The sequence below is a fragment of the Sturnira hondurensis genome, unplaced genomic scaffold (assembly GCF_014824575.4).
Source record: "Sturnira hondurensis isolate 20B ecotype Veracruz unplaced genomic scaffold, ASM1482457v3 Scaffold0004136, whole genome shotgun sequence".
Classification (NCBI taxonomy): Eukaryota; Metazoa; Chordata; class Mammalia; order Chiroptera; family Phyllostomidae; genus Sturnira; species Sturnira hondurensis.
The window spans coordinates 44,112,636-44,130,883 of record NW_028076767.1 but is presented as its reverse complement, the minus strand read 5'-3'; the positions used below and the strand labels follow the sequence as shown (position 1 = coordinate 44,130,883).

At 38.3% G+C, this 18,248-nt stretch overlaps 1 protein-coding gene across 2 annotated transcripts in view; it reads left to right on the top strand.

Moving 5' to 3' along the window:
* The first annotated feature begins 1,531 nt into the window (after window positions 1–1,531).
* Window positions 1,532–18,248, top strand: part of GORASP2 (golgi reassembly stacking protein 2) — a 34,927-nt gene continuing 18,210 nt past the window's right edge. Inside the window, exon 1 of one of the 2 annotated variants that reach the window (XM_037044483.1) lies at window positions 1,532–1,776. In XM_037044483.1, the coding sequence (XP_036900378.1) occupies window positions 1,714–1,776 (63 nt within the window). In that variant the 5' untranslated portion in view covers window positions 1,532–1,713. The remainder of the gene's footprint in view (window positions 1,777–18,248) is intronic. The other variant, XM_037044482.1, reaches the window with a different exon arrangement.

The following is an 18,248-nucleotide window of genomic DNA, read 5'->3' as shown; positions in this document are numbered from 1 at the left end:
TTATAAATAATTTTTTATGTTTAATTTTTTAAAGATTTTATTTATTTATCTTTAGACGGGAAGGGAAGGAGAGAAGGAGAGAAATATCAATGTATGGTTGCCTCTCATGTGTCCCCTGCCAGGAACTGGCCTGCAACCCAGGCATGTGCCCTGACTGGGAATCGAACCGCGATTCGTGTGATTCGCAGGCCCGCGCTCAATCCACTGAGCTACACCAGCAGGGGCCAATTTTTTATGTTTAATTTTTAAATACTCTTATTTTTACAGAATCAATCTATGGGCATTAGAGAATACAGAACCAGACAAAACAAACAATAAAACATCCCTGTCCCAGCCAGATATCACCACTGTCATCTTTGGTTCATATCCTCCTATATTTTCATATGTATATTTATGTATTAATATGCATTTTGTTTACCAAAATGCTTTCATTTTGGTAAACAAAATATTCAGAGGCATCTGTCTTGTAACCTATTTTTTAGTCAATAATTTCCATTTTCCCATGTCAATAAATGCTTTTTTCCCCTATTACTCAGTACATATTCAAATTTTCCCAATTAAGCAAAAAATGGCCTTTACAGCTAATTTCTCCGGATCAGCCCCAGAGTCAAGATCTCACATTGCATCTCCTGATTACGTCCTTCCTAAATCTTTTAATCCAGTATAGTCCCTTTCTTATTATTCTAATTCGATGAAAATAACTGGTTAGCTGTTCTGAAGAACAGTCCACCTCCTGTATTTGCCTGGTTGCTTGCTTGTGATGTTATTTACCCATCGCTCTATCCTCTCTATTACTGTAAACTAGAAGATCTAACTGAAGATGTAACAGAAGCAAGTTAAACATTTGGGGCTAGAACATGTATTTCACGTTGCAATGAAGTAGGAAATGTCAATACACTCGGCTACCTAAAGGAAGTGGGAAGGGAAGCCCAGTGGCAGGCAGTGGAACACCAAGGACATCCAATTGTGTTGATCTTGTTCTCTCAAAATAGGGAAACCAAAAAACAAAAACAGGAGGAAGGAAGAAAGAAAGAGCGAGAGGAAAGAAAGGAAGGGAGGGAGGAGGAGAGAGAGAGAACATGGTGGGTCCTCCATGACTTTTGGGGACAACCGTTTTATAAATAGATCATTTTCCTTTATAAAGGTGAGTTGGGCTACGCGGATGCGGTATTTACTACGAGGGGAGCCACTGTCACCATCCTCTGTGCAACCCGGGACTAGACGCAGAGAGTAGCAAAGAAACTGCACCCGTCCCTATTATTTTCGGCAGCACCCTTTTTCCTGCCTCTAGCCACCAGGGGAGCTAAAACCAAGCTCGTCTTTCTTTCGCGAAACAAACTTTCGGTAGAAGAATATTGTCCTACTCAGGGTCCGGTAACAAGGTGCTGAGGAGGGTTGAACCGTACACGTATCTGTTCTCTCGCGAGCTTGAGTTGGCCCCTCCCCCGCTTTCCTCTCCTGGCCCTCCCTCCTCACCTGCGCACGCTCAGGCCCCTTCTGGTGGCTCCCGGCAGGTGGCGCTGTCTGCGGCGTCGCCGGGGCTCTGGCTGCGGCGAAGACCATCTCCCGGCGGGCAGTGCGGCCCGGCTCTCAGGCGGCAGCAAGTGCCACGTCCCAAGAGCTGAGCGGAGGAGCGGAGCGGGCGGTTGGCTGGGGGCACAGGAGCTGGGAACAGCGCGGAGTCCGACCCAGCCACACTGATCGCCTGCCGCCATGGGCTCTTCCCAGAGCGTCGAGATTCCAGGCGGAGGCACGGAAGGCTACCACGTCCTTCGGGTAAGAGCTCCGACGGCACCCCGGAGCAGCGGACTGGAGGCGGGGCCTGGCCTGGAGGAGGGGGAGGTCCCGACGGGCCCTTTCCCCAGGCGGCCTGCCCGACCCCACCAAGGGGGAGCGACCACAGCTGCTTTTCCAGAGGCCCGTTGGGGAGGGCATTCATATCCCGCTTGCCCGGAGCACCCCAGCACCCCGGCTCAGGATCCCTTGTTTTGGGAAAAGGGGCTGGAACCTGACACAGCAGCCGGCGACTTCTCTTAGGGACAAACTTGGCTCTTTTTCCAACTCACGGCCTTCTCGGTTCCCTCCCCCTCAATTCTTAGCTTCCAAAGTTAGGAAAGGCATGGGGGCAAAGTCTGCAAAGAGGTGATGGTGAGGATATCTTTTTAGTTTTCCGAGTAAAGGAAGCTTGAGGACCCTGCCAACAAGAGGTTGGGGATGCGACCGCAGGTCCCATGTCTGGAAAGGCCAGTTAGGCAAACAGAACGAAGTGGCCCAGGTGTATGCTTGACAGAATTAAGTTTATTTGAATTTGACAGTCATTTTTGCTCTCGTGTCGCTCCTGACATTTCCAATCCTCTTCCACGTTTCCTGTCGGAGGGAACTTCCGTTCTCTTCTTTCTAAGACTGCTCAGGGTGTGGTGAAGATTAAGGTTTAGAGCCACAGTGGTGAAAGGTAAAGGAGAGGAACTCTTAAAAATATAGTCTAGGTAAGTAAAGGAAAGCTGCCTCAGTCACCAGAATGCAGAGAAACAGTACATGTCAAAAGGCGTAAACTAAGCCCCTGTTTATGGACAGCCTGGGTTGAATTAAGCATGTAGTCCCTTGCTCAGGAACTAGTCTTTAAAAGTAGCATTGGTGGCTGTGTACTGTGACACTCACGTGTAACGGGACTGACTATTAACAAAGTGGCCCCAATCTGTAGCGCCATTTCAGGATGCAATAGAGCTCCACTAGATATTAGCTCCTCACAGGCGAGGGCATTTTCACTGAAAGTGAGAAAGTGCACTTCCTGGTGCTACAGTCATTTTCTGGCTTAGGTCCCATGTTTGAGGTGAGACACTCTTAAGCTGAAGGACCCTAATATCTTCGATAGAGCTGTGATCAGTCATGTTTTTGGTATTCAGGATTATCATGTCTAGTTGTCTCTTCACTATACTAAACATCCCTCTTGAAGCCACACTCTTATTTGGAAAGGATTTTCCCAGATAGTTTTGAGTTTTATTAGAGGGAACTTTGAAATAGTAATGATCATCTAGTTTAGGAGAATTTTTTAAATGTACCTGAATGTGTATGTAACCCACTCTGCCCCTGACTCTAATTGGTTTTCTTTGTTTTTAAAGGAGAAAGTCCTATGTTAAATCCCAACATTCAAAAATAACTTATTTTCATTTGTTATTGCCTAAATGTACAGCAGTATATTCCACCGCTGGATTACTGAGTTTGTAAACAACAATATATGACAGGATAACCTTGGAATAAAATAACCGTGTTTAACGAGCCCTCTAGAATGATGAAATTGGAAGTTTTCATTAATAATCAATTCTCTGGCCATTTTCTTGTTTGTCACAAAAACTTGTATGACTGGGTTTTGACATCCATATCCATTGCTGTTTTATCATTGTTATTTCAAAGTCCCTGCAATTCATATCAAACTTCACAGTTTTTCCATTTTTTCATATTGATTGTTAGAGTCTGTTAAAAAATCTTTAGGGACAACCTTGAAATGTTTTCACATTTTCTGCTGTGAGCAGTGTATTTTCCTCTTTATGTTTTATATATTTATGTATTCGTGCATGTTTTCACGTTACTGATCCTATTTTATATGGACTTCCCATCCTGGAAGTAACCACCATAGGTAATTTCTTCTGTATCCCTTCAAAAATGTGTAATACACCCTCCCTTTTTACTCGTTTCTGTTTCCTTCTGTGACTGTTGCAATTATATGATATAGCCAGGCACCTTGGTCTTCTCATTTGATAACCATCCTGGCAGGCTTTCCATAGCAGCACGCAGATCTGTCTCCTGTTTCACTTGGCTCCATACTACCCTGTTGTACCATAGTTTCGTCAAGAGCACCTTCTGGTGTTGGACGTTTAATCTTCTGTTCTTTTGCTATTATAAGTATATATCTACAAACTTTTTTTCAGATCTACAACATTTTGATTTCACCTAAAATGTACATTTTCCTGCCCTGGCTGGTATAGCCTAATGGATTGAGCGTGGCCCTGCGAACCACAGATCGTGGTTTGATTCCCACGGTTAATATTTCTCTAAGATCTTTTAGAGGGGAAGGGAAGGAGAAAGGGAGAGAAACATCAGTGGGTGGTTGCCTCTCATGAGTCCCCTGCTGCGAACTGGCCTGCAACCCAGGCATGTGCCCTGACTGAGAATCAAACCACGATCTGTGTTTCGCAGGTCCACACTCAATCCACTGGGCTGCACCAGCCAGGGCAAAAAGATAAATAAGATCTTTAAAAAGATGTACATTTTCACAAATTACTAAATGTTATCTAATTACATAAATGTTGATATTCATTTTAGTAAATTACATTGTTTTCTGATTGTGAACACGTGTTTACTAATTATCATTTGGATTAGTTCCAAAAGTATAACAATGAACCAAAATTACCTGTAATCCTACCATCCAAAGGTAAATACTGTTGAAATATTTTTCCTAGTCTTTTTTGCTCTAACATTTTCCCTAAGCCGTATCTCACAAAGATTTTGAATGATAGGATATGTTCAGGTACAGTGTGGTCAAAGTTATAAGTTGTTGGCTTTACACTCTAAGTATCCAACAGCTGAGGAATTGTTAAGTAAATCAGGGCCTATATACAGATTTGATTACTGTGCATTCAGTGACATTTGTGTTTCAGGAAACTCTGTGGGCACAGGTATGCCTCTCCATGTATGTCTGTTTATATTCAGATGGCCAGGAAAATAACATGGAAAGGTAATAAGCCAGGATATTAAAAGGATTATTGGTGGATGGTGACATATTTCTTTTATTTTACTTTATTTGGAAAAAAATTTAAATCCTCACCTGAGGATATATAGATATGTTCATTGAGTTGAGGAGGAGGGCGGAGAGAGAGAGAAACATTGATGTGAGAGAGGAACATCAATCACTTGCTGCCGTGTGCTGCAACCACGGGTCAGATCTACAACCTAGGTATGTGCCCTGAATGGGAGTCAAACCCACAGCCTTCTGGTATATGGGACCGTGTTCCATCCAATTGAGTCACCTGGCCAGGGCACATTTATATTTCTTTTAACCTTTAATGTATTTTCTAAAATTTCTGTAATGGTCATGAAATGTTTGTATATTTACAAAAATATACTTATTGTTGTAAATATACTTATATAAAATATATTAATAAAAAGTAGACTCCTAATGGAAGATTTTTTAATTTGTTCAGAAGCCCTCATTTAAAAATAGCATTATATTTCAGAGTCCTATATGTAGTGGGTCCAGTTTCATGCTCACCATGAGTACCACTTCTATTCCCGGCCTCTACTCCTAACATTAGGCAGGAAAAGTGTTACCAGGGCTTCTTAGTTTTGTTAGAAGTTATGGTGAGTTACTACAGTTGAAGTGTGTCAAATACAAAATTCTTGCCTAGATTTTCCGTTAATCAAAAATTACCTTTTTGGAGTTGTGTCATGGATACCCAATATAAGATTCCCGTGTAAGTTAAAATATTCACATTAATTTCATTCTCCACTTAATACTCTCTGAGATGAGGTATATCTGAGGACATTTTGTAACCAGTGTTCACACCAACATGGGGCACAGAAAATGTCATTTTGCTCTTTCTTATAACTTCCACGAAGAGAGATTTCGAGTTGATGTTTTGAAGCACAGGACATTGAGATGAGGCGTTTCTCCGGTGTAATAGCAGGCCTTTGTCTCCTGAGCCATTTGCTGCAAACTGGGCAATGTCAGGTACTTTGCTTAGAGGAGAAAGTGGTGGTAGAATGGTTTCTATAGAAAATGGAATAGCTAGACTGTGTCTCCTGTTACATGGATCTGTTCTTTTTAAATGATGCCCTAATAATCTACATGATATGTTACAGCATTTTAGTATTTATTTTGAGAAAGTAAATTCCCAATATTTGATAGTCATAATTTTTTATTCTACTGATACAGTGTTTCTGAAATTCATGCCCCCATTTGAAAAACATAAAATTTTCACTACTACTCTCTTCTCACTCATTCTGAAAACAATGAGTATTAAAAGATAAGATTATTTGATGTTATTTTCCAGGTATAAAGTTATAATTAAAAAAGCTTTATAAGTACCACATGAAAATTCTAACCTACTCCCAAAATTAATCTCTTCTGAAAAATGCTACAAAATTTAACTAATAAACATTCTTTGGAATTGCTTTTTTTAAAGGGAGAAAGAAAGAGAGGGAGAGAAACATCAATGTGTGGTTGCCTCTCTAACACCCCCGACTGGGAAGCTGGCCCCGCAACAAAGGCATATGCCTTGACTGGGGATTGAACTGGCGACCCTTTGGTTCACAGTCCAGCACTCAATCCACAGAGCCATGCCAGCCAGGGCCGGAATTGCTTTTAAACTTAAGGGTCATTATATTTCAGTTTATTATTGCCATGAAATGCAATGTATGTGAACCTTAGTATACTTTTAAGAATTGGAAGTACCATTGGAAATAAGTGATTCCCTTGAACAAATTAATAGTGTCATGTGGTCTATGTAACTTTTGTATTTTTGTTATGAAGTGTGCTTTCGTATATAGACTGTCTTCTCAGGAGCCTCATTCAGGGAGACCAGCTATTGGTGGATGAATATGATGTCTGTCTCTGGTCAGTAAGTAGTAGAGTGCATAGCACTGGCTGTAGTGCCTTCTAGATCAGAGAGTGACTGGGTTATTTGATATTTCACCCAAAATGTTCATAAGACTTGAATTTCAAATAATATCAGTACACTTATTTTGCTGGCTTTGATATTCTATTGAAAGGATTATATTATTTTGATTGATTCACTAATGAAATTTTAATTAATTAAACTAGAAAATACTTATTCACAAAGATTTGATGTGGACTTTAGAATCTGTGGATTGCCTTGGAATTTGTGATTATCAAGTAAGGTGATTTCACCCCCCCCCCCCCAAACATATGCAGAACCAAAGTTATTACTTGAAGAGACTACACATCTCTCTTGGCATTGCAAATAATTTACTACAGCATGAAGAGAAAGATGGGGGGAGTTTTGTTTTGTATTGTTTTGTTTTAAACACCTTGAGAGATCATTCAAGCACATTATCAGCAATGAAGAACTTTGTCATGCCCTGACTGATGCAGCTCAGTGGGTTGGGCATCATCCTGCAAGCCCAGGGGTCACTGGTTCAATTCCTGGTCAGGGCACACGCCAGGGTTGTGGGCCAGGGCCCTGGTCGGGGTTGTGCCAGAGGCACCCAATCCATATTTTTCTCTGACATCAATGTTTTTATCTCCCTGTTTCTCTCTCCTTCCCCCCTCTCTGAAAATAAATAAAATCTTAAAAAAAAACATTTTGGGAAAAACAACACATTAAATTTCTTTATTAAAACAGCTCTTCCTGCCTCATTGGTTATCCTGGAGATTAAATGAGATACTTCTTGTAAAGCACTACCATAGGCTCTGTTGGCTGGTGCCTTTATTACTATCAGTTGCATTATTGTATCACCCTTGGGAATCACTAGTGTAGTGGCAGTACTAGTTAAAATATACTGGTAAACATTTTAAGTAGTATGTCCATTTAATCATTCAGTAGCTACTTTTTGTCATGTACCTAACTCTGTACTTTACTGCTGTTTAAAACACAAATTTTGGATCAAATCTGACCCATTATTTTTATAAATGTACCTTCTAATTTTTAAGGATCTTTATTTTTGAAGATACCTTATGCCTGTTTTTTAAAAAGTATGTGACGACCAGTGCCCTTTTCATCGTTTTGCCAGTGTGACTAAGCACATTAATTAAAATGACTAAAAATGTCTGTGTTATTAAAATGATGTTGTTGGGTTTGATCTTTCAGTAACTTAGCAACAGTTAGGCTTATTTCATGGTGAGTTATTAAATCTTAGATAGACGCTATCCAGTCAGTCTCCTCACTTTACAGTTAAAGCAGAGAGAGATTATTGCCCAAAGTCATACAGCCCATTTCTTTAACTAAGATGTAAGTAACGAACTTGTTATTCGAATAATATAAAATGAGGTGACAGCTTGTCAGAGTTTTTGTTCATTTTGAAGCAGACTTCACTCTATTTGAACATCGTTTTACGAATATACAGATCTTTTCCAGGAAGCTGTTATGTAATAATGGGTTTTGATTCCATTTTAATAACCATTAGAATTTTATTTCAAATTATTTCATATATTATAAGTTACATCATCGGTTCAGTGTTAGGAGAAGGTGCTCTTTGAGTCACTTTGGTAGAACATGTGAGAAGAACGTTTTAGCTGGGAGGCTTGAAGTCGGCTACTTGACTGCAGAATTACTGACCACACATTTGTGCCCAGTGCCAAATGGGGAAACCAGCCCTTTCAGACTGTGGAAGGGCTCCCCGACTCCCAGAGTGCCTTTTTTAAAAACTCTGAAGGATTTAGAGCTGATTTTTATTAACATCACTTTTCCCAATCTTTTCCTATCATTTTGATTCCTTAAGCACACACAGAACACGAGGCTTTGTGTATACAGTTGAAATGAGCTCTCATTTAGATGTTCATTGAATTTCGCGTTATTTTTAGCCTTATTTAATATCATTATGTTCTTAAAAGCTACAAAAGTAAGAATGTCAACATTCAATTCAGAGCTAGAGGCGGTGATGGTGTAGACAGAAAGTCATTCAAAGGGACTTGCCTACTTTTAATGTGTGAAGAACGAATTGAGTAGAGAGTTAATATAGAGGAGGCACATTGCACTGAGTCACTTTTATGGAAATATCTCCGTGGTTAGAAAACATGAGGAAGATAATTTACACACCAGCCAGAAATTTGGTCAAGTGTATCTTTGTATATCCCCTTATAAAATACCTAGTCTGGTAATACCGTGTTCTGAAAGTAACTTTGTGGGTTCCTTTGAGGTAGCAGCTCTGTGTCCCTCGGCTGGAAGTGTATGCGTAAGCGCAGCAGTGCCAGTGAGAGAGTGCCTCCCCTTGCCTCCACACACCCGCTCACACTCTTCTTCCTTCAACCCTGCTGCCCCTCTCTCCTGCAAGTTGATATAAAAGAGGGGTTCATGCAAAAAGACCCAAGTCTAGTATAAAGTGCAATGATACTTTTATAGGAGAAGAGGTGGGTGCTTTGCTGGAAAGCAGCTGGTATAGAACTATTAGGTCTGTACACAAATTCAGGCTAAATCTGGTAAAACTTTCTAATGATTCAGTATCAAGGTGAAGGTAAAGTCAAAAGCTTAATTACTTTTATTACCTGGAATTTGATTGGACAAAAGAGTTAATGGTATCTTATAGGACAGTTTATTGAACTTTATTACAGCTCAAAATAAATATATATTTCCATTGCAAACGATATGTACTACTACATTTCATGAAAAACGTCCTTATTAAGTCTTATTTTATTAAGTCATGAATTGCTATTTTGTCTGTGCTTATATTTTTGACATTTGTCTGTTAAATTGATTTCAGAACCTAAAGAAACTCTCTGTAGTTGTTGAATGATGCTACTTCAGGGATTCATTTATGCATGGTTGGTGATTCAAAAATCCATCTCCTAGTCATTGGTGCTGATTTCTTTTTATGTAGTGGGGATGGATGATCCTTCACTGCAGTTTCTATGTAACCTTGAGGAGTAAAAAATGTCCAACAGATTTCTTGCTTTTTTTCTAGAGTGCTTATGAGGGAAACATTTCTTTCATGTTGACGTTTTTACTTTAGTAAGTACCAATAACTGTCCATAATTTCATCTGCCTGTTCATGGTTTGGTAACATTTCTTTTTATGATTACCATTTTGTAAGCATATTGCCCTTTATTATTTTCAGCTGTTTTATTATACTTCTTAATTGTTCAAAGTAAATCATATGGCCTAAGAAATTGGCAAAAGTACTTCACCATGCGTTTTGAACTCTCAAGGAATGGGTTTGCATAGAGTCAGTTTTTTCCTTAAAACTGAGTATATACTGCTTTTAAGTATCAAAACTATGATGTATGAACATCTGTTTTTAAGCCCTGGCCAGGTGGCTCATTTGGGTGGAGAGTTGTCCCGTATACCAAAAGGGCACATACCTAGGTTGCAGGTTCAATCCCTGGTCCAGGCACATATGGGAGGCAGCCAATCAACGTTTGTCTCTCACATCAGTATTCCTCTCTCCCTCCCCTCTCTAAAGTCAATAAACATATCATCAGGTGAGGAATTAAAAAAATAGAAAGAAAAGAAGATCTGTTTTTAAAATGTATTGTGTGCTTCTCCAGCATCAGAGAGATAAATGCTAAATATATTTTAACCACTTCCTGTCTTAATTATTTTGATAACTGTCAGTTAATGGTGCCATGTTGGAATACAGATCACACAGTCCTCACCTAGCCTTGTGTTGTAGGGTAGCCTCTAGCTACATGCGGTTGTTTAAACTTAGATGCAAATTTTTTGTCTTTTTCCCCACTATTTTTAATTGTTTTTTAATGTACTAGATGTAAATTATTAAAACTAAGTGATATTAAAATTCAATTCCTTGGTCACAAAAGCCACATTTCAAATGCTTATGTCACTTGTGGCTACTGGTTACTATATGGCACAGCACACAGACAGATTTCCCTCATCACAGAAAGTTATGTGGGTAACTTAAGGGCAGAGATGTTTTGGTTTTTTTTTACTTTTCTATTCTCCACAACAAGACACAACCACAGCTGCACCTTTTATTACAAGTGCACAGTAAGTACTTGCTAGGTAGAATTTGGTAAGTGGCTTTGTTTTTCTTTTGATTTTTGTAATTTTTAAAAAAATTTTCTGCCAGCAACTTATTTACAGTCCAGTGGCAGTAGCATTCCTTTTCTCCTTTCTGTTCTTTTGGCTATTACTCTGCATATTGCTGGCTTGGGAATGATAGCCAAACGATGCAAAATAAATGTACAGTAAATAGCATCTAAGGGGGGTCTTGAAGTAATGTTGTAAAGAACAGTTGTAAGGTATATAAATGTCTCACCACTGTGATGTACACCTGTCACTAATATAATATTCTACATCAACTGAAAAGATTGAAAAGTCTTTATTAAAAAAAGGAAGAAAAAAACAAAAAAGAATTAGCAAGGTAAATACATTACTTTGTGGCCTTTACATTGCCTGCTCAGAGTCCTTTTAGACTTAATGGCTGGCTTTCAAATGGTGTTTCTTATAGGTGAGGTGTGGGTATGTTCTTAGATTGCAGTAACTTAATTTCTACTAATTTACTAAAAGTAAATTTCTAATTTACTTTTTGGACAGAGAGAACATATCTTTAAACTTTTTGAATTAAAGAAATACCTAAGTGTACAGCTTGATGAATTTTCACATACAACACACTGTGTAACAGGCACCCCATCCCTTTACAGTATCACCCCAATGACTCTCCAATACCCCAGTGTGAATAAATAGTATCCTGATTTCTTTTTAAAATGTATTTGTATTGATTATGCTATTACAGTTGTCCCATTTTTTTCTCTAATCTTTATTCCCCTCCACCCTGCAGCCACCCCACCAGCATTCCCCTCCTTAGTTCATGTCCCTGGGCCTTACATACAAGTTCTTTGGCTTCTACATTTCCTATAGTATTTTTAACGTCCCCCTTTCTATTTTGTGCATACCATTTATGCTTCTTATTTGCTGTATCTTTTCCCCCATTCTCCTCCCTGCTGATAACCTTCCATGTGACTTCCATTTCTATGATTTTGTTCCTGTTCTAGTTATTTGCTTAGTTTTTTGTTTGTTTTTTAGGTTCTGTTGTTGATAGTTCTTTCTTGTCATTTTACTGTTCATATTTTGATCATCATCTTTTTCTTAAATAAGTCCATTTAACATTTCGTATAATAAGGGCTTGGTGATGGTGATCTCCTTTAACTTGGCCTTATCTGGGAAGTACTTTATCTGCCCTTCCATTCTAAATGATAGCTTTTCTGGGTAGAGTAATCTTGGATGTAGGTCCTTGCCTTTCATGACTTGAATTCTTTGTAGGTAACTATCTCCTTTTCTCTTGCTGCTTTTAAGATTCTTTCCTTATCTTTAACCTTGGGTAATGTAATTAGGATGTGCCTTGATGTATGCTTCCTCAGGTCCAAATTCTTCAGGACTCTTTGAGCTTCCTGGACTTCCTGGAAGTCTATTACCTTTGCCAGATTGGGCAAGTCCTCCTTCATTATTTCTTCAAATAAGTTTTCCATTTCCTGCACTTCCTCTTCTCCTTCTGGCACCCCTATGATTCGGATGTTGGGATGTTTCAAGTTGTCTCAGAGGTTCCTAAGGCTTTCCTCATTTTCATGAATTCTTGTTTCTTCATTGTGTTCTGGTTGAATTTTTATTTCTTCCTTCTGCTTTCAGTCATTGATTTGAGTCCCAGTTTCCTTCCCTTCACTGTTATTTCCCTGTACATTTTCCTTTATTTCACTTTGTGTAGCCTTCATTTTTTCCTCTACTTTGTAACCATACTCAACCATTTCTGTGAGCATCCTGATTACCAGTGTTTTGAACTGTGCATCTGATAGGTTGGTTATGTCTTTATTTCTTAGTTCTGGTTTGATCTGTTCTTTCAGTTAGGCCATGTTTTTTTTGTCTCTGCCTTTTACGTTCGTTGTAAGGGGCAGGGCCTAGGTATTGGCATGATGGGACAATCCACCTTGCTACCTTGTGGTGCTGTATGTGGGGGAGGGGTCAGAGAGGGAACAATGCCCCTTGCTTGGCCAGGCCAGCTTTTAGTCACTTCCCCTGCTACCCGCAATCAAATTGGGCCCTTCCAGCACTCATTCCCAGGTGGGTGGGCTTATGTAGGTTCTAGGACCCTGTGGGTCTCTCCAGTAAACTCTCCTGTGAGGCCGGGAACTTCTCCCACAGTTGCAGCCCCCACAGGTTTTGACAGCTGAAGGTTTTGAGGCTTTCTTTTCCCCAGCCGGAACCCTGGATTGTGCAGTCTGTCTCCCTAGTTGTTTCTCCCAGTTTAGCCACACGCAATGTGGCAAATGTGGGACCATGTTTTGTATTGTTGTAGAGACTTTCATTAATGCATTTCATGCTATGGAGAGCATGTACCAAAACTATCTGTTCTGCTGTTGATGGGCACTGCGTAGGATTCACTTTGAGGCTATTACAAATAGTGCTGCTGTGAACATTATACTGTGTATGTCTTTTGGATAACATGCATGCCCATTTCTATTGGGTATACTAAAGAGTGGAATATCCGGTCAAAGGTGTGCGTATTTCAGTATATTAATAGATATTGCCAATACTTTACTAATGTACATTCTCGTCAGCAGGTTTCTGATTGTTCCCTATCCTCATTAACACTTAGTATTTTCCATCCTTTTTTTGTTTGTTTGTTTGTTTTGATCATTCTGATAAATGATGGTAAATAAATGATAAATGATGATAAATGTGTGTGATGGTATTGGCTTGTGGTTTTCATTTGCATTTCCTTGATGACAATTGAAGTTGAGCACATTTTTATAGTTATTAGCCACTTCAGTATCCTCTTTTGTTTCGTGTTTGCGAAAATCTTTTAACCATTTCTCCATTGTTGTCTTTTTTAGCAGTTTTGTTGAGATTAAATCCACCTGTTAAAGTTTACAGTTCAGCGTTGTTGTTGTTTTTAATTAACAGAGTTGTACAACTCTAGTATCTAATTCCAGAACCCTTTGAGCACCCCAGAAAGAAACTCCCTAACCATTAGCAGCTACTCCTCATCCTCCCTCCCCTCGGCCCCTGGCAACCACTGATCTACGTTCTTTTTCTATGGATTTGCCTTTTCTGGACATTTAAATGGAATCATAACTATGTGGCCACTGGCTTCTTTCACTTAGGGTAATGTTTTCAGGTTCATTCATGTTGTAACATCTGTCAGTAATTGATTCCTTTTTATTGCTAAATATTCCATTGTGTGAGTGTTCTACAATTTGTTTACCTATTCATCAGTTGAAGAGTATCAGTTGAGTTTTCATATTCTGGCTTTTATGAATAATGCAGCTATGAAATTTAGGTACAAGTTTTTACAGGAACATGTTTTTGTTTCTCTGGGTTATATACCGAGGAATGGAATTGCTGGGTCATATGATAACTGTTTGGCCTTTTGAGGAACTGCCAAACTATTTTCCACAGCGGCAGCACCATTTACATTCCTTCCATCATTGTATGAGGGTTCCAGTTTCTACATGTTATTGTCAGCCCTAGTTCTTCTCTTTTTTATGTTAGCCCTGTCGATGTGAAGTGGGTATCTATTTGTGATTTTACTAACTTAATGATTGCAGTGTTCTAAATTTGCTCTGAGTACAGTTCCTTTGTATTTTTTTAATCAACTTTGTTTTACTCTTTTGATGAGCAGAAGTTTGTAGTTTTAGTATAATTTAGCTTATCAATTTTTTTAGTTTGTGGTTAGTACTTTTTTGAGTCCAATTTAAGAAGTCTTTCCATACTTGAAGATCTCAAAGATATTTTCCTGTTTTTCTTTAAAAGCATAATTGTTTTACCTCTGATCTTTAGATCTGTCATTCATCTGGAAGTGATTTTTGAGAGACTACACTTATCTCTTCCTAGCTGGCTAACATTTTATGTCTTTTTTTAAAAAAAATAGGTGAGATAATTAATACATCATTAGAAAAGTAGTGTAGTATCCAGGAGTTACTTGGTTATAAAGATTTACCCTCAGGTGGTAATTGCAAAGTTAATAAGGAAGATGTGCTTAAGCTTTGTAGGACTCTTGTCATATGTCAGAGACCTATTAGCTAAGTATTTCATAAACTTAAACTCATCCAGTTGCTATAATAATCTTGCAAAGTAGATGACATTATTCCTTACTTGCAGATGAGAAAACCAAAGCCCATAAAGATAAACTTTCCTAAGCTCCCCTTGCTAGAAAGTAGGCAAAACAATGGCTCAAAACCAAGTAGTCTAGCACTAAAATTCTATTATCTTTTCACTGTATATTTTTTAAAATCTTGTAAAATCTTAATTATATTTTCAAATTTAATCTTTTCATCTTAAATTTCTATGCTGTTTGGCCCAATAATAAATGCTAAATGCCATGTCTCTGTGTGTGTGTGTTTGTGTGTGTGTGTGTGTGTTGAGATGGTTGAAGGAAACAAACAATCAGATCTCATAAGGGACAGAAAGTATTGACGTGGTAATCTGATGCTTCAGAGATTAAATGCCTAAGAGATTCTAATCAATGGATAATATTGCCAGAGAAACTAACCTGTGTGGATGTTTAATTTGCTGTGTTGTAGATCTAACTTTCCATGCAATGAAATGTAGGAAATTTCCTTTTAAGTGTATTAGGGTCAAAGAGAGCGTTTCCTAGGGCTCCCTCTGCTGGTTTCTGAGCAGTAATTAAGATACCTAATTGCCAGAGTTGTGCTGGTATTGTACTAATGATGTAAGTAAATTTAAGACAAATTCATTTCAAGGTCCGTGAGGAACAGAGAAGATATCGGTGTTTTAGTACATGAAAATGGAAAAGTAGAGTTAGAGAAACTTTATTTAGAATTCAAAGCTTGTTATTAAGTCTTTTTTGAGTTTTGGGGAAGAATATGTCTAACGGTATTAGAGACTTTGCATTTCAAACATATGGTGGTAAAACTTTATACTCAGAGGGTGGCATGATAAGAATCTGTGTGAGATCAACTTTCTGAATTGGTGATGACATTACAAAAGGCACTGTCTTTAGCCATTTTTAACTAAAGGATAAACTTTCAGAAGCCTCAGGAGAAATGTGAAGTTGATAAATGGACAAATTGGTTTCTAGATAAAATAGGATTGGATGTGGACCCTATTAAATGAAAAACTTCCCTCTGAGGGAGCTTCTAGGGTTTATGCTAATTATCTTCTTCAAACCTGAAGCACTTTACACCTAATTGACAGGACCTAATAGACAGGCATTTCACACCTAGTAGATCCCTGACTCTTTCCCAGTGTCTCTGGGACTTCCCTCACTTTTCTTCTTTCTCCAAGCAGCCACCACCATTTTCCTTTAGAGCTGCCATTTGAGGAGAAATCTAATCTTGCATTTGAGGATCTAGACAGTTTGCTTGATAATTCAGGGAAGGGGCAAAAGTAGGTTTACAGTTGTTTGAATGGAAAATAATTCAATAATTAATAAATAATACAAGCATAAACTCTTTTTCATGTACTCAACTGTAAACCTACTTTTGCCCCACTCTGTATATAGAACATAATAGCCCCCATTTAAGAAAACTTGAATATACAGAAATGAAATAAATATACATTGTTCGCATTAGAGGTAACACTTTTAAATCCCTTTGATAATTTATAAAATGATGTAGTCCCACATTTTTGGAAAATTTGTATAAGCAAAATCACAGTTTTACTAAATCATTGAAAATCTTTATAATGGACAGCTAATTCTTCCTTATTGTGTGACCTATGGAAAAAATTTAGTTTTACTTCTTCAGAGGCAATGGTAAGTATAATTTGGCTTTATATAAATAAAAAGTAACATTAATCCAGATTAGTATTATTAATCCAAGAAGTCAGGCGTTAGAGGAACATATTCCAGGAATAATCTGGGTTCCATTTTGAAAGCATTAAAATTATTTGTTACTGTGTAAGTGTCTACAGATTTATGTATGGTTGACTGTGCGTATCTATTATTTGCATAGCCTCAGAATTAACTATTAGAACTCTTTAGCCCTGGCTTGTGTGGCTCAGTGGGTTGAGTGCCAGCCTGTGAATGAAAGGGTTGCTGGTTCAATTTGCAGTCCTGGCACAGGCATGGGTTGCAGGCCAGGTCCCCAGTAGGGGGCACTCGAGAGGCAGTCATACATTGATGTTTCTCTCTCTCTTTCTCCCTCCTTTCCCCTCTCTCTGTAAATAAATAAATAAAATCTTTTAAAAAACCCAAAAAACTCTTTAGACTATTAGAGAAAATCAGTCTACAAATATCAGTGCAAACTTTGTTTTCATAGGATAGTTTTGACAGTATATAATAACATCAAGCAGAATAAAAATTCCATGAAAATATTTTAGAGAAATGCAAAATAAATTGCATTAACTTTTGGGGTTTTTTTGTCACATTACCACTATTACTAGCTACTAATTTTATTATTGCAATTTTAGAAAATGTAATAGCTAATTCATTTCAAAGTTGAGATGCTAAACATTTGAGTTGTTAAGAAGCTAAATAATCTTTGTTTTGTTTTGAATTTCTTTTTTAAATTTAATTTAATTTAAATTGTTGTTCAAGTAGTTTTCTGTATTTTGGCTCCATCCCAGCCGCCTCCCCCCGCCCCCCCCAAGAAGCTAAATAATCTTAATCATCCATTTAAAGTCCTCTGTAAGTCTGGCTCCACTCTTTCTTCCCAGCAGCCTCCTTACTGAACTAATAGTTGTAAAACGTTTTTGAGCTTCACCTCTACCACTAGGCAGCTATGGCACCATAGCAAGTTACAGGATGGTTTCTTCACCTGTAAAATGAAGAAATTGCTCAGAATTTGTTTAAGTGTTTTTAGTGCTTTGTGTCATGGAGAAAACCCTATGAGAATCTGATGGATCTTTATACACTGAAAACTGCTGATTCATAGAAAATGTTGCATATAATTTCAGAAGCTGCAGTATTCCCTGAAGCTACCCACAAACCTCTTGGATTAGAGGATTTCTGATTTTCAGAACCTATAATTCTGTATTTCTACCCCACACCACCCCGTTGTCTGGTTATCCTGTATTACGATCCTCATCAGTTCTTCATTTCAGATGTCCTTATCTCTTTATTCATCTCCACCTTTGAAAGTTCTACCCTTTCGAAAGGACAGTTCAAATGTCATTTGTGTGTATAGCTTCTTCAACTAGAATTAACCTTTCCCATAGAACTTTGTACGTACATTTAGCCTTTCCTTCTTTGGTCTTGCAGTACAGTTATTAGGGTACTGTATGTCCTCTATGTCCCCTTTCTCTTCTTGCCCGTTTCTCCGTACATTATAACTGTTTTGACATCAGCCACTGTACTGTGTTCTTGTGTTAGTTTTGTAATTGAATTGTTCCTTGCTAGTAGTAGTCATGGAATAAATGCTCACTAAAATAATTTGAATTTGTCTCTTGATTATCATAACTATCTGCTCTGTCATGTGCTCAATGCTGGGAGATTGCCTCCACCCTGCCTGCACACAGGAGAAAGTGGCGTGAAATAGAACCATGGAGGGAAAGCTCAGGTAGGCGGTAAACTTAAAGGATGCGTAGAATTTAGGAAGCTGAGAGAAATGAAAAGGAATGGGAGAACTAGTGTGTTTTATAATTCCTTATCGGTAAAATTAATCTATT